The sequence below is a fragment of the Ambystoma mexicanum genome, chromosome 5q (assembly GCF_040938575.1).
Source record: "Ambystoma mexicanum isolate Mex_15411 chromosome 5q, UKY_AmexF1_1, whole genome shotgun sequence".
Lineage (NCBI taxonomy): Eukaryota > Metazoa > Chordata > Amphibia > Caudata > Ambystomatidae > Ambystoma > Ambystoma mexicanum.
Window position 1 is genome coordinate 874,488,086 of NC_090933.1, and position 24,323 is coordinate 874,512,408.

Below are 24,323 nucleotides of genomic sequence, written 5' to 3' on the forward strand. Positions count from 1 at the left end.
AATCGGCCCGTCCACCGAGACAGCCGACAGAACAAGTGCCATTCATGCACCGTCAATCCTGCATTATTCTTGGATGATCCTCATAACAGCCTCCTGCTACCACAATAGCAGGTACGCTGTTCTCAAGAGACACCACATGGTGCACCTCTCTGGCACCACTTGGCCCGTATTAAATACTAGTCAGTACTTAGTAAATAAACTCTCGAGATCCTCACCAGTATGTTTTTTTTCACAGACACTACGGACAGCACCGCCATAGGTGCATCTCCTGACGAAGGCCAGCACAAAGACAGGCGCCATTCTAGCCTCTTTTTTGGCCGAAACACACCCCATGTCGATCCCTGTGTCACAACTCCACCCCCCTTGTGTACGTTTCATGTAAATTGTGTTGTGTGCACCATGTGTTAATCATGCCTTGGACTGATGCAAGTCTGAGAGCACACCTTTCCCTGCCTACTAGGGTTGTTACCCCTTCTAACTGTGGGAAATGTGTCTTTGATTGAAGTTTTGACCTCTGCAGTTTCGCGGTGTACACACATATGTGTTATCACTTTTCATCACTAAACCTTGTCCGTCCACATTGTACCTTTCGTGCTTATCGAAAGATCTGTAAAATAAATTGTCTTGATTACTTAAAACTTTCTGTGTTAATGCGAATAAACACACACACACAGAACTTGGTCTGGATCTCGTCATCCTGATTTTTTTGTTTATTATATGTCAACATCACAATAGACATAACTGTGGCAAGTCTGTTCGGGAAGGAGAGGTATGGAAAGATGCATCTGAGAAGTTTGAGGTGGTAGTGACAGCATTTGACACGTTGTTGATCTGACGGTGGAGCGTTAGGCCTGAGTCCAAAGGGCAGCCTTGGTTTTTTACTGTGTCAGAGGGGTGGTGGTCCGAGGGACGGGGGTCATGGGAGCAGATGAGGTAGGAGGGCACTATTGCCGGCCACCATGATTTCAGTTTTAGCATGTTCAAGAGGACGTGGTTTATTGTTATCCATCGAACAATATCACAAAGACAGGCTTCAAGGTTGGGATGGGAGTTGGTGTCTGGTTTGGGAATTCTTAGGACGATTTCGGTATCGTCAGCGTAGTTGTAGTATGAGATGTTGTGTATGCAGATGATTCCAGGAAGGGTGGTCATATAGAGGTTGAACAGGAGAGCAGGTAGGCATGCTAGTGTGGTACGTCAGTGTTCACCCAACGAGCAGCTGACACAAAAGGGAAAGTAGGTTTATTTGTTTCCTGTTGCTGAGGAGAAGGGCGATCCACTTGAGAGCAGTGCCACAGATTCCTAGGGAGTGTAGGCGGTCAAGGAGGATTGAGTGGTTAACCGTGTCAAAGGCTGCAGACAGATTGAGGAGAATTAGTGCTGCACATCCTTCAGACTCTGCAGAGTCTTACATAATGGCCCCCATCTGGCCGGCATGGCTTACTTTGTTCGGTTGTTGAAGCGACCGGCTTCCTAAGCAGGAGTTTGCACTACACACCGAAAATTTAACAGATAATCCACTAACGATTAAGCAATACTGGATTGCCACCCACACGAAGGCAGTGCCAATCAATCATTTTCAATGATGAGAATGGGGTGGCAGAGAAGCATTACAAACAGGCAGTAGGTACTATAATGGAATGGGCTTCCGTAACCCCGGCTGCCAGGCATTTTTCTATTCCTGCTTTTGGAGCCGGCCTTGCTTCCAGTAATCTGTTATATCCTTTTCTCTTTGCCATTTAACAAATTGGATTGTTTGCTAAGGGAAAAGGATTGAGGTCATTGAGGGATAATAACAGATTTTTGTGTCAAAGGCTGTGGATGTCTGTGTGTTCATTTCCACAGCAGAGCTGCCCTTTGCCATCCGTTCTATCCTGGATGTTGTGGATTTCTCAGAATAACCAGGCCATAGTGATTTCGTGCTCCCAACTAAAAGTTTACATTTGTGCATTTTTTCATATGTACCAACATAAATCAAAAAAGGATGCAGTTAAAAGGGCATAGCACGTAGGATGTCAGCCTTCATTTTAATTTAGCTGAAGGACACATCATTTTCATTTTCTGATATCTAATCTTCAGAGGCTCAGTCTCCCCAAGACAGATGCTGCATAAATGAAGCAACTCACTCTGTAATATCACGTGTTCATACCGGGGAGGACAACAAGGATATGAGAATAGGAGCCCTCTGGGCCGCCTTTTCAAGAAACGGCAAATTGCACAGAGCGGACCACCTGCGTTTGCACCTCCGTGGGGTCTGGGCCCAGCTGTGCAAATTTGGTCATGTGGACTACAGTGTGCAAAAAGAATTGTTAACCATGGTGAAAACAGGTTAATGAGTTTTCTTCACTTTGCAGCGCAACAAGAGTAAACGCCTCCTGCAATTTAGACTTGCAGGAAGCCTTTGCAATGGTTTCCCATTAACGTGAAACAACATGCTGGCGGAGAACTATTTGGCTTTGAGAAGCAGGACATAAGGGGCAGGTGGAAGTGTTAATTCCAGCCTGTGCCCTTGCTCTGCCTGCCTAAATGATGACAGGGGCTAGACCTGGTGCACCCTTTAAAGCCAGGTTTTACACCTGTTTGAACCCTTCAGGGACTTGAACAATGAGTGCCTCTCTGTGTTTAGTATATATCTTTCCATACTGCTGTAACATGTACATTTAATGGCTCAACATTTTCTTTTCTTACTGCAAAGTTCTACGCCACCATATCCCGGGGAGTCTGAATTATGCACTGTGCGGCCTTAGGGCTCTTAAAAGCCCAGTCCAGGGTTCTTTGTTTGTGACTGGATGCCAACTGCAGGGTTACTCTCCTGGGATGTTTCTAAATTGTAAGAACAAAAAATGGTGGATTTTTCAGGAGTTGCGTTTTTCTAAACAATCCCACTTTCCACATATGCTCTCTAGTGAACAAGTGCTGTCTGTGATAGCACCTGGGCGGGCTTCAGGCACCTGAAGTGAGTACCTACATTACTGGCATTGATGTCATGGATAATTGTATACTTCTGCTGTGTATAGTCCAAAGACAAACCAGTAGTTGGAGGGTAAAATAGAAACCATCCAGAAAGACAGTTGCATTCAGCTTGCAATGTGTGCATGGGAAACTGTGCAGCCATTTCCCTTTTATATCTTCCTTTAAAAGCCAATTGGCATTGGGGAGATGGTTTATTATTATACAGATGTCTGTTAGTACCTCTGACTTGTGAGTACCAAAGGCTACTGTCCAGGAGAAGTATAGTATTGAACAGGAAGACTGCTATTCCCAAAGTCATACCAAGACCATGCTGCAGAAGTGAAGGTGTAATGCAAATAGCAACGCCTCATGTCAAGACCCCATTTATAATGCCAATGTTCCATCTAAACCTGGTGGAAATGCACTGCAATTCTATGTATTGGATAATAGGAGCTTTTGACATTGCAGAACGTTGTGGTATGAATAGAAACACAGTTCTAGCCATGCTTGTTTTGATATAAATGTATTTACCAAACTGGCCATTCACCAATTGCTAATGAGCAATAGCCTAGTACAAGCCCCTCTAACACAACTGTTACTAGCCGACATGTGCCCAGCCCAGGAAGGCCATCTGTGCTACCAAGTGACAGTTTTCAAAATGCATCTTTGTGTAAAGAGGACACTTACAAAGACTGGCCTAAAGCCAAACCGACTCTTGGAGCCCAGACAGAAGAGGGTGACTTGGGCAGGGATTAGGAATTGGCAGCGGGCTACTCTTTTTCTTAGAGGGCCATGAAACTGGCAGTGCTTAGGCAGACGGCGACGTTTGGGGCAGTGACAACCATTTCCAGCATCGTGCAACTCCCAGCATCCTCTACATCTCCCACCCAGTGACATCTCCGAGAGTCAAAGCATCCTGGGAATTGCTGAAAAGGAGGGAGAATGACTAGGATGGGAAACGCCCACTCGACTGGTTACTGTTGGAGTTTGACAAAGCCTTCTTTCCTAGGAGTAAGCATTGCAAATCAAGAAGACCTTACCCCGACTACCTATACGAACAGAGGGGGCATCTGCTGGTGAAACTAGGAGCTTGCCTGCTGCTGAGGACCGGAGACCCATGGCTCCCAGATAAATAGAGGGAGACAGTGGGCCTAGAGATGCCAGAGAAGACCTCAGTCTGTAAAGGTCAACCAGAAAACAGATGCATTCCGGGCGACTCCTGGGAGAAGAATGCCCTGCATCCCAGAGGTCCAGCTGTGCCAGTTCTGGCAGCTTCTGTTACTTAACAGGACCAGAGAAGAGTGGAGGCAGCATCAAGCCATTTGCAGAGTTGGCCCCTGCTCACATCAGGTGAGGTTGCTGTCATTAAGGGAGGGTGTGGTGTACCTATACATTGTACAAGGCTTAATAATAACGGCTAGAGGTATTGAATTAATCATTACCACTGACTTTGCTCTGGGAAACCCTAAAGACCGTTGTTTCTTAGCCTGCCATGACATTACAGAATGGGAAAACTGTATCCAAATCAGGTTGGAACCCACACCAAAAGGGGTAGTCCAGCACACGCTGGTAAATCCCATCCGTCCTGCAAGTGATCACGAGCAACCCCAGAGTTGTGTCAGCCTCACTGGGTGTCATAGGTGAGGTGTATCTTGGGTCATAAGACACTGCAAGCTCAGGGCCCATGTCTAGCCAGACCCTTTCCATTCTAGGCGGCTTTGGCAATACTGAAGAGTGATGCCTGGAAAGTTTTGAATGATCCTGGGCCACCCACCACATCATCGTTTTTTACCCTGCCATGCAATTACAGAAGGGGAAATACCATTTGAAAGTCAAACTTGGTCCCACCCGGAAAAGGGCAGTCCAGCTCCAACGACTAGGTTACATCCCCTCTGTATGAGGCCACAAGCAACCCCAGACATGCTAAAACCTGCAGATCATCAGTGAACTGAAGGTTCCCACTCGTGGGGAGTTTTGCAAAACGGATGAGTGATGACTAGAAGGTTTTGAATTAATCATATCCACTGGCATTGCTCTGGGCAATCTTCCGACCCGTTGTTTTTCAGCGTGCCATGCCATTAAAAAAGTGGAAAAACCATCCACAGATCACGGGCTGCTGTTTTTTTTATTACTTTAGACAGGGATCTATAAGCTATGCTTCTGAAATAGAACTTTATTTATGCTGCATGAATAGTGATATATGCTATGTGAAAAGTGACATGCATTTTTTATTTGCGGTATTGCACATTTGTTTCTAAACTTATAATTGTTTAAATGCTGCCTCTTTTTGAAAGTCAAAAAGAGACTTATTGGAATTATCTGCAAATGATATGATATGATTTGGAATTCATAACGCGCCTATACACAAGTGTTTCAAGGCGCGATGAGGCAAGGGAGGGGGAACAGAGGGAGGACAGAGACAACGAGCTTACTACGCCAAGTCACATTGAGAGCACGCAAGTGCTTGGCAGGGGGGAAGGGGAAAATTGCCCGGGGAGGGGGGCAGTGCTGTACATGGGATCAAACAATGTGTGGCCAGCAGGTGGTAAGTGCAAGGGTAAGTGCAGACAGCAGATGTCCAAAAAGTGCAGGGAACGGGATGGTAGTGTGACAAATGCCACTTCTTCACGAACTCCAGCCAGGGCTACATTCTTCGGTGGGTGAACGGCAGGGGGCGCCCATCAGGTTTAATGGAAACTGCTCCATGATAATTTAAAAAATAGGAATGTCATCCACAGATGTGTACTTAAAAAAACCAAGTCCATCTTTCTGGAAGGCCTGTTTCTTACAGAAAAAGCTGTTGAATTGAGCATGCCCCCGGCCCCCATTCCGCACAGAAACTCAGGGTGCCAGGTTGGTGATTGCCAAATAAGTGTGAGTGTATACATGTGTATGTATGTTGCACTAAACTGCTAAGAAGAAGAGGCTCTGTGCAAGTAACATGCGCAGGTATAGATTTAGGAATGAAATCCCTTTTGATGGATTGAGCATCATTTCAATTATATGAGCGTGTATTATTTTATTTAGAATTCCAGCTACTGACACCATTGCAATGTCTTACCCTAAAATGCCCAGTTACCCACACTATTGCCAGGTTTGCTATCATATTGCTGCATGCTGACATTATTGCCAGAGATTGTCGTGCTATGTCCAGTTACTGACATCACTGTCAGGTGTTGTCATGAAAACACCAGTTACTCATGTTATTACTCGGTAAAGGCATCAGTTGTCCGAGGTATTCATGCGACTGACACGGACTGGCATCACATTTACCAGCACAGGTAAATGACTGATTACCAGGAAATGACATCAGATGCCAAGCTACTCTTCCCATTGTCAGGGGTTGTCATCAGCTGAACAGGAACTCACACCACCTATAGGGATTGCCACCAAATGCCCAGTGTCTTACTTCATTGCCAGTGATTGCTTTCAAATGCTCAGGTCGTCACACGATTTCTCGGAATCACCACAATCAAAAGTCCAGATAATCTTCCCATTTCTAGGGATTGCCATCCATTTCTGGAAACTCACCCCATTGCCAGTGATTGCCATCAAATGACCAAATACTTGTGACTAAATACATCTGTATATGTATCTGGGGACTAAATGCAAACATACATGTGGGGAGCAAATGGTCTAAGTCAGGGATACAAACATAGTACAGATTGATGAGGTGTTGTCGTTCAGACTGGGTAGCTCCAATGCCTTTATCAATTGGCGTTCACCCAGAATGACATTAGTGGTAGACACATTGATTTAAACTATTTCAGCTGCATTTAAATGAAAACACCAGACTCTGTGGAAATCTAAATGTAGCGCTTTGGAATGTCTATTGCAGCACACCTTCTTTTAGAAGTTTTATTTTGGTTTCCTTTATTGATCTACTACATAGGCTCCAATGTCAAGTGTGTGTCTTTTGCTTGTGAAGGGAGCCTACCCAATACCCGTCTTTCCCACTTTGCTGCATGCTGGGTTTAGTAAGCACTGCGTCTTCAATCCGCTATGTTCTAAAATGCGCCGTAATTCGAGTAATTCCTGCGTTGGAGAACCTTCGTGCTCGGCGGGAGCGCAATGCCTTTACATAGCTCAAAGAGAACACACAGGAGGAGGGGAAGAAGGACGGGCAACGATAGACTAAAGACCCGACAACACAACAGAATACCAATGATGGTGTGGGCTTATATAGGGGAAGCAGGCCTCTGCACCAGCACCACATAGCTGCCAACATTTGACCTTTGCTTCAGTCCTTGAGCGAGGCTTCAGATGCTCCCACACCATAATGCCGGCACTCATCGTCTGGGCATCAGGGATATCCAGATCAAGATGTCAATAGCATAACCTCCTAAGCATTCAGTTATCCCCGATTAGCATCAATGCCTTAGCCCCTTTTTGTAATATGCAAAAGGCTCTGGTCTGGACCGCAAAAAGGTAACTGATGATTTGTGAGTAGAGTTATTGCCTAGATGTGACACTTTTACCTCCTGATGAAAATATTTCTCTGAGTAGATTAAATGCCCATTATGTTTGTTTAGAATTAACTATATGGTCCATTTGTTCGATGCGGTTGCTAACAACTTATAGCTGTATCTGGGCCATTCAACTGACCCTGTATCGCCTGCTTCTTCCCTTCTTTTTGTTAGGATTTTTAGAGATTGATGTTAAGAAAAACCGGCACTTTGAATTGATGATCGAGGTATTGGATCTGGCAGGATTATCCGAAAATGCATTGAGTGATACGACCAGTGTTTTCGTCAATGTGACGGAGAGCCTGTGGAAAACACCTGCTCCAGTTGAAATCACAGAGAATTCCACTCTAGTTCATCCATACAAGATCACACAGGTAATACAAAATGACGCACAACAAACACTGGTTGCAGAGCGCCAAGTGATTCATGGTTCATTATACAATTCAATTTGGGTTGAAAGCTTGTGTGTGCACTGTGAAGCCGCAGTCTATGTCTTATGGCATATGTAAAGTGGTTCTCCCTAGGGGTGGGGGGAAAAGAGCAGCAACCTGGACAAGTCCTGAGTCAGGGATATTCCAGTTTACAGCACACATGGGCGAATGTGAACCCAGGTGGGAATTGTCTAGGCTTATCCCAACCTTGGTGGCGAGCCTTCCTAAGGTTGCCCTACTTCAAATAAACAGACACAGCCACAGGTACTTTGAATAGAGTAAAACTCCTTATTTATATTTCAGTAATAGACCAAACAGGTATGCTCTTAGGGTTGCCCATTTACAAAGTGTACTGTGGTTCAGTTGATGCACAAACCAAGAAAAAGTGTCTAAACTTAAAGACACTCCCGTCCCCTGCACACCTTTCAAAATGAAATAAATCAGTCAATATTTTCATAGAATTTCCACATTTATGTACAAGAATATCATAGCAGAACGTACATTACTGTAAACATCTGTTTTGTTCAAACGACAGAGAATATTAGGCTTTACATATAGCCAACATAGAGAACAGCAAGAAACAAAAGGGGAAATATTATTTCGCAGTTGAAATGCAACTTCAAGCTCAAGCTCATTCAAACTAAAAAGAAAACGCAATCTTCAATACCAACCTAATTATCTTAAGTGCAACAAAAAATTCAAGTCAACCTATAATGAAAACCACCAACCCAAAAGTAAAACCAAAAAACAAATAAACCATGTGTTACCACCTCCACACCCAAAACATACAGTAAAATCACCAAACTTCGTGAAAAGTGCCTTATATAACTCCTCATGACTAATTAGCCACTTGTACATTAAACATTTACCTACAACACTTTACTGTCAACCTTTCCCAAAACATGCAGTAATATTCTATGCTATGCTATGATATTCTTGTACATAAATGTGGAAATTCTATGAAAATATTGACTGATTTATTTCATTTTGAAAAGGTGTGCAGGGGACGTGAGTGTCTTTAGGTTTAGACACTTTTTTTTGGTTTATGTTTAACACAGGCTCCAGTGTCAGGGTCTGTATTCCTCCCCAGCACCCATAACTATTGAAAGATTTTCCTAAATTCTTACATTTACTGTTAGTGAAATAGGTGTGCTCCGATTGATACTATTTTCAGTTGATGCACAGACATTTAGGATCCATTCTTATATTTCCTCCAATAGTTATAGTCCCTTTTTCTTACTATCCCAGTGTGGTTACTGGGAAGGGCAAGACCCGTTACAGTGGATTAACCAATAAACCAATATAACACTGTGAACACTTATGCGTCAGATAAGTCTCATTGGAGAACTACATAACTGTCATCCCTTTGATGGGTTTACCTTAGCACCTCATCCTTCACATATGGTAAGTAACCAACTGTTTCACAGGGATGTGGAGTGTTTGCAAGTAAGATTTTTCACATTTGATAAATAAACCACACTTGCATCTCAATGGGAGCATTTGCAAGATAGATTTTTCACATATGGATAAATAGATAACTCTTTCACTTCATAACAGGTATATACGAGCAAGATGGGTCATATTTGATAAGTAAACACTTCTTTCACCTCAGTGGGGCACTTGCGAGCAGGGTTTCTCACAATGGATAAATAAATAACTCGCTCACTTAAAAACAACTTATGCATGCAGGATTTGTCTTGTTTGATAAATAAACAATTCTTTCACCTCAGTGGGGCATTTGTATAGTGCTCTAAACGAAATCCTAACACAAGAGAGTGATAAGGGTCTAGTGGAATTTAAGCAAACATGTGGTCTTGAACTGGCAGTTCGGAATGTACAAAGCTCCAATTTGCAAGAGAACATGAGTCTAGTGAAAATGTGTCTCAAAGAATGCGATAACATCAAGAACCAAGATCATGTAGGTAGGTTAAAATTATATAAACAACATATAGAGAACCTCTTAATTTTACATTCACCAATGCCATATCTAATGAAATGTCCTTCATCATCTCATAGGCAATGGTTACTAAGATTTCATTTTAATTTGCTTCATAGATTAGAAGTCCATGTTTTCATCTTCCACCTGAACAACAGAAACGCTATGTCATTTGATCCTCGATTTTCTAAGCCTTATGCAAAGACGTTGTTTTTATTTAGAGAAATGTGTTCCTTCTGGGGTTGCGGTTTGTACAGAAGCATTATGGCAACGGCTCACGAGTTGTCGCCAACTATCATTATCATTAGCATTAGTGGTCTTTTTAAGGGAACAAATTGAATGGTTAGGTCCTACTTTAATTGGGCATGTTGATAAATCTTTATATGGATCCAACTGGAATGTTTCTTAATTTCCATAATTGTCAGTTTCTGTCTAATCCAAGAGGCTAATTAAAGGATTCCATAGTGAAGTTTTCACATTACAATTAGTAATAAGTTTCCACCAGGTTTGGATTGATTCTTAAACATCAATGTATTTTATGGAATAATGTATTTCTTTTCTTGTTTTAATGATGTCTATGAATAATTGTTTTATAAAGTTTAAAAAGTTACATTTTGTAGCTAAAATATACTAATAAGAAAAGATTCAGAACCATGTTCCCTCTGTATTCACACTTTTTAAAGTGTAAAATATTCCCATGCTTATGTAATAATAATGCCACACTATGTGATTTGCCCGATCTTACCATTGCTTACACTAGTATTGAATACACACCCCAATCTTCATTGGATGATTATAATTTCTATATTTATGACCAAAAAAGGTCAAACAATATTTGCTCTTAAAATTGTACATGCTAAATTTTTTTTCTCCTCGCAGACACACATTTGCATATACAACATTAATTTGTACAATAGCTACTCATACTTGTATGAATATTAATCATGTTATTATTACAAATTCCAGAGAATGTGAATTTGGTGTCAAAGAGGCGACTCTTAGCTTCAAAGCACACACAGTGCCATGTTTTTACCTGGTATGGTATCAATGTTATAAGCTAAATGCATACTGTAATATTTGATTCAAGCCCTGAAATTGTAATGTGAACAACACCTCCTGCTTCAGCACATGAGTTGTATAAACACATCTATATCATGGATTGAGTGAATGATTGATTGTAAATGAGATGGCAGGTCTGCTTTATTTTCCTGCATCAGTCTGGTGGCCAGTTTTTATTTCTAGGCAGAGTTCAAAGGGTGATCTGCTAAATTCAAGAAGATATTAAAGTTGGGTTATAAAAAAGAACATGTTTTTACCAGCAGATATTAATCTTTACAAACGTTGCAATTCTCCAGTATTAAGTATTCTAACTGATTTATGTAAGCTTCCTCTGGAGGGAATTTCCCAGGGCGGAGGGAATAGTTTGCTCTGAGTTGAAACCCCAGTCAACTTGAAATCAGCTAAATATAAAACTGCCATTAATGGAGTGCTATTCAGAACCATTGCTTTTTCCTTCATGTATATTCCAAAATATGACAAATGATGCAATGTTCACCATGTTTGTATAAACTTTGTACATCATTGGGTGGGAAATTTAAAAAACATTACATTAAAAATACTGTGAATGAAATTACGATCAATTTTCTTCACTTGCTATACATTAAAGAGACCACATCAACATACCCATCAGAGAACATAGCAACATTCTACCACTTGACATTTGTCATTTTAAAAGATATTTCTGTAATGCGTTAGCAAATTATATTTTTTACACATGTGTACCTTCTTATCTTTGGATGCACAGGTCATAACTTGCAGGGAATGAGCTTTTAGTGTGACCTGCTGTTGATTGAAGGGCATTTAAAACCCAGCCTTTGTGTCAGTTCATATGGAAGTTCCTGGCAGATGTGTGAAATTCCATGACATTTTTGGGGGTGCTATTTCCTAATGGAGCAGATAATTGTTGGTCTCCCATCCACGCACCCTTCTCATGGTATCGAATGAGAGGTGGGAATCATAAACAAGTGCATGCATTTTTCAAGAGCTTTTGTTACTTAAACTTGAGACATTCTCCATTTGTCTTTGATTTTCCTGTTACTGAGCCATCTGCCCCATGCTTGGAAGAATCAGCACCGTTTGCAGTTTTGCAGCATCACTTTGCTTTAGGGAAACAGTCTTGGGTTCCATTTAAGATGACAGCTTTCTAGTGCTAAATCGAGCTTCCCTCTTGCTCCCTGCTTACTAGCAGTGGCCAACTTTCACCCATTTCCCTTTTTCTTCTCATGGCTGTACTGTTGGAGGGCCACGTTGCCACAGTTAACAGGAATATTACTGAATCTCATCTGATCTTCAATCCTGTCTGAGTCCCTTCCTGGGATGGCAATATATTTTGTCTTGGTTGCCATCCTGGGTGACCTTTTTCTGGGAGCTGATGCCAGTGTTATCCCCGCTCTGGTTTTCCTTCTCCTTGATATGTCATCACCATTGAACACTCCATAGGTGGCATTGTTCTCTCAGGACTTGTTCCTTCCTTCCTAGGTACACCCAATCTGCTCTTCTTTTTCCCTTCACTTCACAACCCTGTTCCCTGACTTGTGGATTATCACATTGTTCCGCCCTACTGCCCTTATTTATGTTTGGCATTTGGTTTCCCTTATTCACAATCACTACCTTTTTTACATGTCCCGATGACACACAGACCATGCTTTGCTTCTAACACGGTCTTTGTGGGAGCCTTTCCATCTTTTGACGTTGCACAGAGGTAATAAGGGGATTAATCTTTATGTTTTTTTAAGCAAATTCTAGCCAGAATGGGCAAAATGTGGATTGTTTCATTGGTGGCTTGTGACTGATTCATATTTTCTCAGTCTGATGATGAGACAGCCTCCAGCGTTTTTTACTTTTTGCATCCTTTTTTTTGGTTGGCAGAGAGGTCCCCATGTGGGAGGCTGCAATAATCAAGCCGGGCGCTGATTATAGTGCCTGCTATCATTGAGTTGTTTTCCTGTGGTTTGAAGGGAAGAATGTGTCTTAACACTTTCAATTGCAAAATGAATACTTCAAGTACCATTCTGACCTGTTGCGGTCTGTGCCCCTGATGATCTTAGATTCTCAGCAACAGGCTTTACATGGATGTTCTTCTTGGAGGCAGAGAAGGAGAGGTAAGGCTTGTCTCCATGAGAAGCCACCTCACCGCTCTGAGTATAATAAAGAGGGCTGGGAGGTTCCTGAGGAGCACAGTCGCAAACAAGGAGAAAACCCAATCCGGGAAAAACCTTCTAGATGTCTACCGAGCAAGGTGCAGTGGTTCCAAATGCAGCATGAATGAAATGGGTCCTCACAGACAGAAAAGCTTGAAGTTATCAGTAGCCATAACAGTGTGCAGTGTACACTGGCACTCTAAAGCAAACACAAGTGCAGAAGTCCTCGGCAACCAGGAAGCAGTAAGTACACGGGAATCGTAGTGGGACAGGACCGGGTAAGGCGTAGAAAGAGAAAACGGTGCTGTTAGCAGCAGAAAGGCAAGGAGCTGGGGGAAACCAGGATCGAGAAAAGATCAGGTAGCTACGAGCAAGTAAGCAAAATGGATAGCGGAGTAATGGCAACTAAAAAGGAGTACAGCAGAGTTGCGACATGCAGCTTACCATGTTTTAGTTTCTTTTATGCTGTTATCAGCATTTGGAGTGGTCCAATGCCTCGGCCACCATCCAGATGACATCATGACTGTTGCGGCCCTCCTTGCTCTCCCAACATACTACACAGGAGCCAGTATAACCTGCAGCACCCTTTATTCTCCTACTACAAAAAACTAAACTGTCCTTCACTTACCATCCCCTTCTTCCCTCTTCCTACCTCCTGCCCCCTGCTCTGAATCCGTCCCCCTTAAAGGGGTTGTGTTGGTTTTCTCCTCACAACACCTCCCCCTTGCTTATCAGGGAGTTTCATCACTTACATCTGGTGCTCTTCCTCCTCCTGTATTATGTCCCTTCAGTTTTTATGTGTTCTTCTTTTTTTCCTTTTTTTTTGTTTTGAGCCACGTGTCATATGCAGCTGCCACGTTTTATACGTGCGCGGCATCTGCTGATATGCCCATAGTTGGTCACACGTGGCCTCACACGTTTTGTCTTGCCTCCCCAGCCTCCGCTCCCTCTTTCCGTGCCGCTCTGCAGTGGATCTCCTTACCGCAGAGACGCGGCGGTCACCTTCTCCTGGCCTCTTCCTCACTTGCGCCAGTGAGCCGGCCTCATGCTCGTTCCTCGGCGCCCTGGTGCAGCGTCACTGCGCGGGCCTCGTCCTGCTCACTCGTGGGCCCTTCTGTGTGTGGGTCGGTCCCTCTTCACCTGCCTGCTTCATACAGAGCGTCCCTCCTCACACGTGGCCCGGGTCTGCCGGCTCTCCTCGTCGGCTCCCTTCTTGGTCCGGCTGCCTTTGTTGGTGTGGCGGCGGTTCCTCAGCTGCAGCAACGCGTGGAAAGAGGCGCATCGTTGCCAGTTATTGTGGTCCTCCTTGCTCTCCAACATACGACACGGGAGCCAGTGTAACTTGCAATCTGCTTTATTCTCCTACTACATGAACTAAACTCCCCTTCGTTTTCCCTCCCATTCCTCCCTCCTCCCACCTCCAGCCCCTTGCTCTGAGTCCGTATCTCTTAAAGGGGTTTTGTCGGTTTTCTCCTCACAGCTTTGACTGATGGACGCTTAATGGTAACATGTTTACTTTAGGCACATTCCGGCACCATCTGGAACGAAAAAAGGCTTGCTGTGTCGCCATTGAGTCCAGAGGGAAAATGATGGTACCACCTTCCACTGACGTCCAAAACAAGGTAGAATCCTAACATAGATTTCCTATGTTACATTTGGATGGTACTATTTCTCAAAAGATGGTGGGGGCTGTTACATCCACAAGTCATGTGGCCTAGTGTATCAGATACGTGGGATATGGTAATGAGTTTATCATCATCGCATACATTGAATAAAGGTGGCGCTGATGCGGGCATGCATCAGAGGAGCCTCAACTAAGGAACCGAGTAAATCTGTAATTTCAGATGCAGAGATGGGCTCCAAGCCTATTCATTTCCTCTCCAGAGGCTCGAGAGTGGCACAGCCTCTCAAAAAGTGGTGACGAGAGGCTGGAACAAGCCCACTCTGATCTCTGGTGCAGATCCTAGCTGCAGCGGCAAAAAAGATCTGTTAAGGAAGATCCTTCCAGAGAGTGTCAATTAATGCCCTTAACATTCAGAAGGCTTGTGTACAATGTATGGACATCCTGCTAGACCCTGATCTCAGGATTCAAGTTGATTCCTGATCTTTTGTGCATGTTGCGTGTGGCGGTTGTGTGGCAGCTGCCTGTGGAGTGCTTGTTTGCCGTACTTCAGATATAGATTGTTGTGTGTGGAATACTTTGAAATACACAGTGTGTGCTTGTCTCAGTGAGGTTTTGCAAGTGCACTGAACAGTGTTTCCTTTCCTGCCAACCACAATGGCTGATGATGTAAACAGAGACAAGATGAGACCAAAGCATGTAGGGAACATGACACCTATGGCAGAGTTTGGCGTGTTGGGGACTCCTTCTGCTCAAGTCTCCAGGTGGAAACTCGGGGTAGAACACTTAGAAATGTATTTTGTGAGCTCCAGGAGGATGACTATAAGCCAAAACAATTGGTGCTGATATATATGGCCAACCACTTTGTTCACACATTATTTAAGCCGCTAAAACCCAGATATGGCTACTACTAAGCAGTGAAGGTGGCCAGACAAGTATTTCAGTCCCACATTAAATGTGGATTGTGAAAGATCCATGTTGCATAATGCCAAGCAAGAAAGAAGAAGACACATGTTATGCCTTAGATGCGCGTTTAAAACAATTGGCATTCACTTGCACTGTCACGAGTCAGGACGAAACAGTGAGGGGACAGATAATCCAGGGTTGCCGCTCAGCAAAGTTACGGAAACAGAGTCTATGAGAACGAGACATACTGCTGGCAAGAATTCTAAAGCTGGGCAGGAATGGACGAGACTCCAAAGGCCATCACTGGTGGATGGAAACAAAGCACAATTATTCCATGGTGCAGCCAGAAGGATACAGCTATTGTGGGGGCGCCTTGCCTACACAGTCAGTTGCCCTGCGAAGAGGGATACCTTGCAGCGGCGTTGCTAGGGGGGGCTAAGAGGGGATATAGCCCCTGGTCTTTTGGTTGTAGCCCAGGATAGAATCTCAGGAGCTACAGCCAAAAGGCTAGCTAGCCCCCAGTCCCAACAGTCCCGACATTAGCATAGCCCCGGCTCTTTTCCAGACCTAGCACAACACCCCTGTCTGGGAGATATGGCAGAGTAAACCCCTTTGCGAGAATATGTCACTCCGAGTTCCAAGAGTGCACTAAATCTCCCTCCAAGCAAAAGAAAAGAAAGACCAAAGGGGCAGAGTCTGAAGCTTCAACAGTTCCCAGGGATGAGGAAGGCCAAAGGAGGAAAAAGTGGATGCCTTTTTTATATTAAGTGCCCTAGACACAGGCCAAAAGAGAAGGGGACTGCCCTGCTGCACAGATAACATTCCATGCAGAGAAAGGCTGGTCCTACCTCGCTTCCACAAGCTCAGAAATGTGACGCAGTTATCGCCCATCAAGGTGAGAAGCTAGACATTCGAAGTATCCAAGCTACTCCACCGGGGAGTCACGTGTATAGCAGAAATATAGCAGAGGGCAGTGAAAAGTTTACAATCATGGTGGAGTAAGGGATACGTGAAGGAAACAATTTAAGGATAATAGCAGAGGGTAGGGGTCATCAGGAGAAGATTATGAAAGGGCAATGTGTCAGTATCAGAAAGAGGAAGAAAGGAGGATAATGTCTGAGTATGAGAATATGGTGGAGAGGTAGGTTGAGAAGGAATAGGGGAGAGGAGAGGGCAGGGAAAGGAGTTGAGAGTAAGCTGTCCACAAGTTGAAAGAGTCGATGAGGATGAGTAGAGCAAGTTTTAGTAAACTCTTAGAAGTAACGTATTTGGCAGTTTCAAGGACAGCATCATAGAAAGAATGAAGAGATGGCAGGAAAGGTTTATCAGAAGTGGGTTGAGATTCCTCCCATCAGCATTTTGTGTGATGGAGGGAAGAGCGAAAGAGGAGATCTGCAGAGAAAGGAAAGGCTAGAGAGGTTGTAGGAGGGTACGAAAACTATAAGAGGATAGGAAAACACAAGGATAGAATTAAGTGAAGAATAAAAAGAGATATAGGCTTTTTTAGGGAGATAAGAGTGAAACAGAAAAGGGGATGGGAAGGATGTAGATAGAGATGTAAGAAAGGAGGGAGTATTGACATTTCCTAGATTTGGACTGGGTATCATTACCTAACCCTTCATGCTGAGTCCAGATACATTACTTAGTTTAGTACCAATGAAGGATTATACCAATATCAACATCTTAGCTTCAGTGTATCTTCCCCAGAACAGGTGTTTCAACTAGCCATCTGTGGCATGTTGGCTGGACTGGCCTAACTCACAATAAGTACAAATGCAAATTCTTGAAATCCAAATTAGAATTCTTTGGCTATGTATTCCATGCGGAAGGCCATTCTGAAGACCCACATAAGATGGAAAACATACACATTTCTCCTGCCCCAAAATATCCATCTGAATTTCAGAGTTTCCTGGGGATGGTAACATATTGTGGGAGATTTATCAGTATCCTGGCAACTTTCTCGGAACCCCTACGGAAGCTCAAAAGGAAGGTCTTAGTATGAGAATGACATAACAAGAAGAAAATGCTTTCGTCTAGATCAAAGATGCACTATCCTCAATTGCCACTGCAGCGTTTTTTGACTGGCTTGACCTTCGGATCTCATTGTTGATGCAAGTCTATTTGGCCTAGGGGTGGTGCTCAGACAAAGAGATTTTAGAGGTGAGGCAGTAATCTTGCTTATACAAGCAGGGCATTAATGGAGACACAACAAAGGTACTCCCAAATAGAGCGTGAGGTACTTGCTGTTTTATATGCATATGTCGCAAAGCAAGTTGTGGTAATCACTGATCTCAAGCCATTGTTCACCATTCTGTCAGGAGCAGCCCTGCACAATAGAGGATAGAAAGATGGCTCTTGCAGCTGCAAGAATATCACATTACATTGACCTATAAACCACGCTGTGATAATCGAGTGGGCTATTTGTCTCGTCATCCATAAATAAGGGCTATGAAGGTACCACAGAAGAAAGGAGTGCTGAATAACATATACATCTAAGGATCACAGCTGCAGTCCCTGTGTCTGTATAACTGCAGGAAATGAAAAATGCATCAGCAAGTGATGAGTGTCTCCAGTTGGTGGCCAATGACATAAAGTCTGGAAACTGTAGGACAATAACGGATGGCATGGACAAATGGATGTCCTCAGCAAGGGAAGTACTACAGGAACTATGGGGCAGCTGAAAGGAGATATCTGTCTTACAGGAGGAACTGCTGAGGGATGTAAGAATTCTTGTTTCTAAGGTGCTAATACCCAGGATGTTATTAATGGCTTAGAGTGGTCACAAAAACAAAGAAAAGACTCAGACACAAAGTCTGGGTTCTGAAGCTAGGAGATAAAGTGGCTGAATTCATAAAACAATGTGTGTCGTGCCAAACAATGGCACTTTCAATGTGACAACCACCTAAATAAAATATGCCAGAAGTGATGAGTTGTTGTGCTGTCTAAGCACTGACTTCTGTACCAGCCAAGGGGGCCAGCACTATGTGGTCATGATTGATGAGTGGTCAGATAAAAATGTTAATTGGATCTAACATGGCCGGCGATCTCGCTTAGAAAGGATTTGTGCCACCCATGGCTTACCTGATGACATTAAAAGTGATATTGGGTCTCTATTCCATTGGAGAGAGTTCCGCCCATATCTAGCTAACCTAAGAATTTGACACTGTGGCATTAAACCAGTGTGGCCAATGGCAAATTGTGATGCTTAGAAATTTAAGCGTACGCTAAACAAAGTATTTAGAATGGCACATGACCTCTAAAATACATTGTGCCCATTTCTGAGAGTGTACACAGTCAGCTGATGTTCCATCACAGAGTTATCCTGGCTGAAGCACTTACGGGACGGGGCATAAAGGGGGTAATGCCATCACATCTACCTAGAGTGTGTGCCATAAAAGATAACACGCAGGTGATGGAACAACGACAGGCCGCACATGAGAAAGAAGGCAGCTGCATGTGAAGGACTCTGACAAATATCCAGGCAGGGGACCTGGTCCTCATCAAATACCACAAGCCCACATGGAATTTAAGTTTGCGTTATAGACTACGGCACGGAAAGTGACGCAAGTACATGGGTCCATGATAACTTCTACCCAGATATATCAGAATAATAGATGGTGACTCCCTAGAGAGATAACAACCTGAAGATAAGGATACAAGTCATGAGATTGATCTTGGAGATGAAACCGAGATTGAATCAGGGAATCTTGACTCTAACTCTCCTTCTGTTCTTATCCTCCTGTATCTTTCCTCTGCCTTTGACATGATCAATTATGCTACCCTGACAAATTGACTCTGTGACAGCGTTGGCATCACGGGCCGGGCACTGGAGTGGTTGACCTCCTTCTTCTCCAACCGACCTTCCCAGGTTCAACTGGGCCATTTTCTCTCTCCTGTCACGCTCTACACCTGCTGCCTCCCTCAAGGCTCTATCGTCTTGCTGTGGCTTTTCAAAATCTAGCTTACCCCTTTGCCCCCCTTGATCTCTTCCTTCTCTCCTCTCTTTCAGAGTTATGCAGCCGACACGCAGCTCTCCTTCAAGCTTCCCTCCTCTTCCTTGTCTCCCACCCCTGACTGTCTGACTGCTATTCAGACATGTGTGCTGCCAATGATCTCTGCCTTAATGCCAGTAAGACTGAGATCATTTTCATTCGGACACCAGCTCCCACCTTGTCTCCCTCCCTCCGACCGCCCTCCATGAGTCCTCTCCCTCACCCTCTTGTGAGGCAAAAAACGTTGGTGTCATCTTTAATTCCTCTCTCTCTTTCTTTCCTCACATCGTGGACCTTGCCAAGAATGCCCACTATCAGCTGCACCGCCTCAGAGGTATTCTCCCTTTCCTCACCTTCCCCCAGAAGCTCAATGTCTCCAGACCTCTGGTCCTCTCGAGGCTTGACTACTGTAACAGCCTCTTCTTCAATCTTCCTTCACCCTCCCTTTGTCCCCTTCAACTAATCCAGAATAGGACTGCAATACTTATCCTTGGCCTCAAACCCAGGGACTGCATCTCTCCAGCTCTAATTCATCCCTCCACTGGCTCCCGATTGCTGCTATGATCAAATTCGAGACCCTTTGCTTCATCCACAAGGCTTTCTGGGGTCTGGGACCCCGCTACATCCAACTCTTGTATTTGTATTTTATTTATTTGTATAGCGCACCTAGCCCTCAGGCATCTCTCTCCCTAAATACCTCCATGCTTGAGCCCTTCGGTCTGTTAGCTGCAACTGTTTGCAAATCAGATGCTTCTCTAAGAAAAGAGTGGGGGGTAGATCTCTCTCCTCTGCAGGAGCATCACTCTGGAATGGTCTCCCTGCCCCTCTCAGGCTTGAGTCGGATCTTCTTATGTTCCGGAAGCTCCTGAAGACCATCCTTTTCTCCTTTTACTTCACTCTCCCCATCCCGGGTAACACATTCTTCTGCCTGAGTGACTGGCTGCCTGGTTCCTTCTGAGTATTACAGGGCTGCAGGCCCACACTTCCAGTCCACCTCCCCCTTCCCTGCACATACCTACATTCCCTGGCACTTGCCTTCTGACCTCCACTTAGCACTTGCACCTCGCCTCTTCAACCTTTCCCTTCCCACTTTAGAACTTCGTTTTTTGCACAGACCGGTGAACCCCCCCCCTCCTTCCCTCGCACTTCTTTTTCTGCACTTGCACAATCTGAATGTCACAAGGCCTAGTAGGACCATCATTGTAAATTCTCCCTTGCCCCCCATCTTTGTCTTGTGGCACCCTGATACAATATTTGTTGTGTCAGTGCCTTACAAATGTCCAATAAGTAAATAAAATTTAAACAAATGTGACCCTGTGATGAATACCCCTATGCACACCGAAACCTAGAATCCCTGTGGTTAAAGAGACTGGCTGATATCCTACCAAAGGAACAAGGCATATACCGAAGAGACTAGAAGACTACGTAAAATATTGAGTGTTTCACATATGGTGAGATCCCCAATGTGTTGCGAATGTGGTGTCACAATGCAATGCTGGTATTGTGTTTAGTTATGATAAAGGAAGGATGTTACGCCCACAGGACGTTTGTCCTTGTGGACCAGATACACTGAACGCTAATGTACATTGAATAAAGGTGGCACCAATGCAGACATGAGTCAGAGCAGAGTTAAATAAGGAACCGAGTATCCATCGTAATTTCAGGGATAGACATCAGTTCCCAGCCTAATTATCGCCTCGCCGGATGCTCGGGTGTGCCGCAGCCTACCAACAGGAGGGGGCCACATGGTGGCCATTTTCTTTAGAAGGTGGGGTGGCTGGAGGACTTGTACTTCCATTTTGGATTGATGAAGTTAAGGGTTCTTTTGCTTCACCTGATACTCAATGGCCTCACATTTAGTTGTATTCCTGGTGTTGGCCGCCTGTGACATGCAGGTATGTTTGCGTTGTATTTGAATATGAGATGAATTGTAGATCATGGGCATGGTGTGGATCCATCAAAGCTTTAATATAGAAATAAAAAGAGGCAGCAAAATAGGAGATACTTGGGGGACTCTACATTCTGCTGGAACCAGCTGTGAGGAGCAATTTCCCCTGAGCTTTCTCAGGACGATAGCTCAGGGGTAACGTGCTCGCCTTGCAAGCAAGACGACACGGAGCAACACAGGTTCGTTCCCCGGGTCCGCGCTTAGAAAACTCTGGGTATTAAGCGCGTTATAAATAACCAATCATACCATATGCTACTGTTTACGGTCAGACTGTAAGGGTCATGGCAGAGATTCTGGGTATGTGATTGAGCCAGTGGACAAAGGGGTCAGGGTCACAGCGCTGAATGTGGTCGAGAGGTTACGTATGGGAAGTGTGCCTCGGGATCCCCAGCCTGGTAGGGATAGTAGATCACAATACACTGCTGATGGGGAACGATTGGCTGAAGTTGAATATGGATAAAACTATAATGTAAGTAGTGGGTGATAAGGTGAGAGTGTGGAAGTCTGCCTGGTGGAGCCTACTATGGGTCCGCCCACTAACTCAGTAGCTCCTGTCGGCATTCTGGGTTTTAAAATCAAATAGAGAAAGGACTTGTCTCTTTCAATCAGTGTCGGCACGGTTGCGGGCAACGGTTTCCACTATGAAAAGGTTCACCTCTTCTTACCACTGGATATTCAGACCTTAATGGTGACCGTTCCAATGTCCTCTCGCTTACACCACCAGAAGGATTTGCAGCTCGGCGCGTCACCCTTCCTTCTGCCACGCCTAGAGGGTGTGCCCAATGCAGCAGCCAGGCTTCTCTCTGCAGTTACTCTCTCCACTCACATCTCGTTTTTTCTTTGTATCCGCCACTAGCTCTCCAGCAGGGAACGTGTGGCCTTCAGTGAATTGGCTAACAAGAAAAAACACATTCTTATTTAAAAAAAAAAAAAAAGAGGAATAATACCCATAAATACAAATGTTGTTTATGCAGTTTACATACAAAGGTTAGGACATGTTAAAAGCCCAAAGAAGAAAAATGGCCCAAATCAGGGAATAATATAATTAGGCACACTGCTGGCACCAGGCAGTGAGGGTGGCCGGGAGGGGTGGAGGAGGGTGCATGTGAAATGCAACTTTGCGAAGTCCATACACAAGAAAAAAAAGTGCATACATGAAACACATATGAACAAAGGATATAAGCACAAAAAGGTGAGACATACAAAAGCCTTTTTCAAGCGACCATATTGAGAAAACAATGCTTGAAAGACACATTCCATCATATTGGAAAAGATAAACTTGCATTATTGAGAGACGTTATTGAACATATGGTTTCATGTAGAACCCTGCATTATCAATAGGGCCTTTAACAACGCTGGTGCCATCTTACTGGGGGCAAAAATGCCAGTTTGCACGCCTTCTTGTCCACTACGTTCTCCCTTTCTCAATTGTCTGATGGCCCACTAGTAACGTTTCAAACACATGCCCATACCCATCCACTAGAGGTCGATAAGTACTAATTACCTAGGCCATCACGTCGCCCGCCGTGCCACCTGACTCACTAGATGCCGTCGGTCCCTATCCTCCTCGCCACCCTGTACCCTCTGTTCCCCTCTGGATCCTACCCCCACTGTATATCTGTTCTGTTGTATACCTCTGTAAAGTGCTCCATTAGCGCGGAAAGTGCTCCGTTGTGCATCTGTATGGGTCTATGCCTCTGGAAAGCGCTCCGTTGTGCACCTGTATGGGTCTATGCCTCTGGAAAGCACTCCGTTGCGCATCTGTATGGGTCTATGCCTCTAGAAAGCTCTCCATTGTGCATCTGTATGGGTCTATGCCTCTGGAAAGCGCTCCGTTGTGCACCTGTATGGGTCTATGCCTCTGGAAAGCGCTCCGTTGTGCACCTGTATGGGTCTATGCCTCTGGAAAGCGCTCTGTTGCGCATCTGTATGGGTCTATGCCTCTGGAAAGCGCTCCATTGTGCACCTGTATGGGTCTATGCCTCTGGAAAGCACTCCGTTGTGCACCTGTATGGGTTTATGCCTTTGCAAAGTGCTCCGTTGAGCATCTGTATGGGTCTATGCCCTGGAAAGCGCTCCATTGCGCATCTGTATGGGTCTATGCCTGTGGAAAGCGCTCCGTTGCGCATCTGTATGGGTCTATGCTTCTGGAAAGCGCTCCGTTGTGCATCTGTATGGGTCTATGCCTCTGGAAACCGCTCTGTTGTGTATCTGTATGGGTCTATGCCTCTGGAAGGCGCTCCGTTGTGCACCTGTATGGGTCTATGCCTCTGGAAAGCGCTCCGCTGTGCACCTGTATGGGTCTATGCCTCTGGGAAGCGCTCTGTTTTACACCTGTATGGGTCTATGCCTCTGGAAAGTACTCCATTGTGCACCTGTATGGGTCAATGCCTCTGGAAAGCGCTCCGTTGTGCACCTGTATGGGTCTATGCCTCTGGAAAGCTCTCCGTTGTGCATCTGTATGGGTCTATGCCTCTGGAAAGCGCTCCGTTGTGCATCTGTATGGGTCTATGCCCCTGGAAACCGCTCCGTTGTGTATCTGTATGGGTCTATGCCTCTGGAAAGCGCTCCGTTGTGCACCTGTATGGGTCTATGCCTCAGTAAAGCGCTCCGTTGTGCACCTGTATGGGTTTATGCCTCTGGAAAGCGCTCCGTTGTGCACCTGTATGGGTCTGTGCCTCTGGAAAGCGCTCCGTTGTGAATCTGTATGGGTCTATGCCACTGGAAAGCGCTCTGTTGTGCATCTGTATGGGTCTATGCCTCTGGAAAGCGCTCCGTTATAGTGATGCTATTTGAAGGCATCTAGCTCAGAAATGTAATCACTCGCCACTGAGATTTGATAACATTAGACACAGGTTTAAATGTCAGCAC

The 24,323-nt window shown here is 44.6% G+C and overlaps 1 protein-coding gene across 4 annotated transcripts in view; it reads left to right on the top strand.

Annotated features, from left to right (window-relative positions):
• The window catches only part of CDH17 (cadherin 17), a 440,636-nt gene that overhangs the window by 241,502 nt on the left and 174,811 nt on the right, over positions 1–24,323 (top strand). For all 4 annotated transcript variants that reach the window (XM_069621361.1, XM_069621360.1, XM_069621359.1 and 1 more), the window contains exon 7: positions 7,593–7,792. In XM_069621361.1, the coding sequence (XP_069477462.1) occupies positions 7,593–7,792 (200 nt within the window). The remainder of the gene's footprint in view (positions 1–7,592; positions 7,793–24,323) is intronic.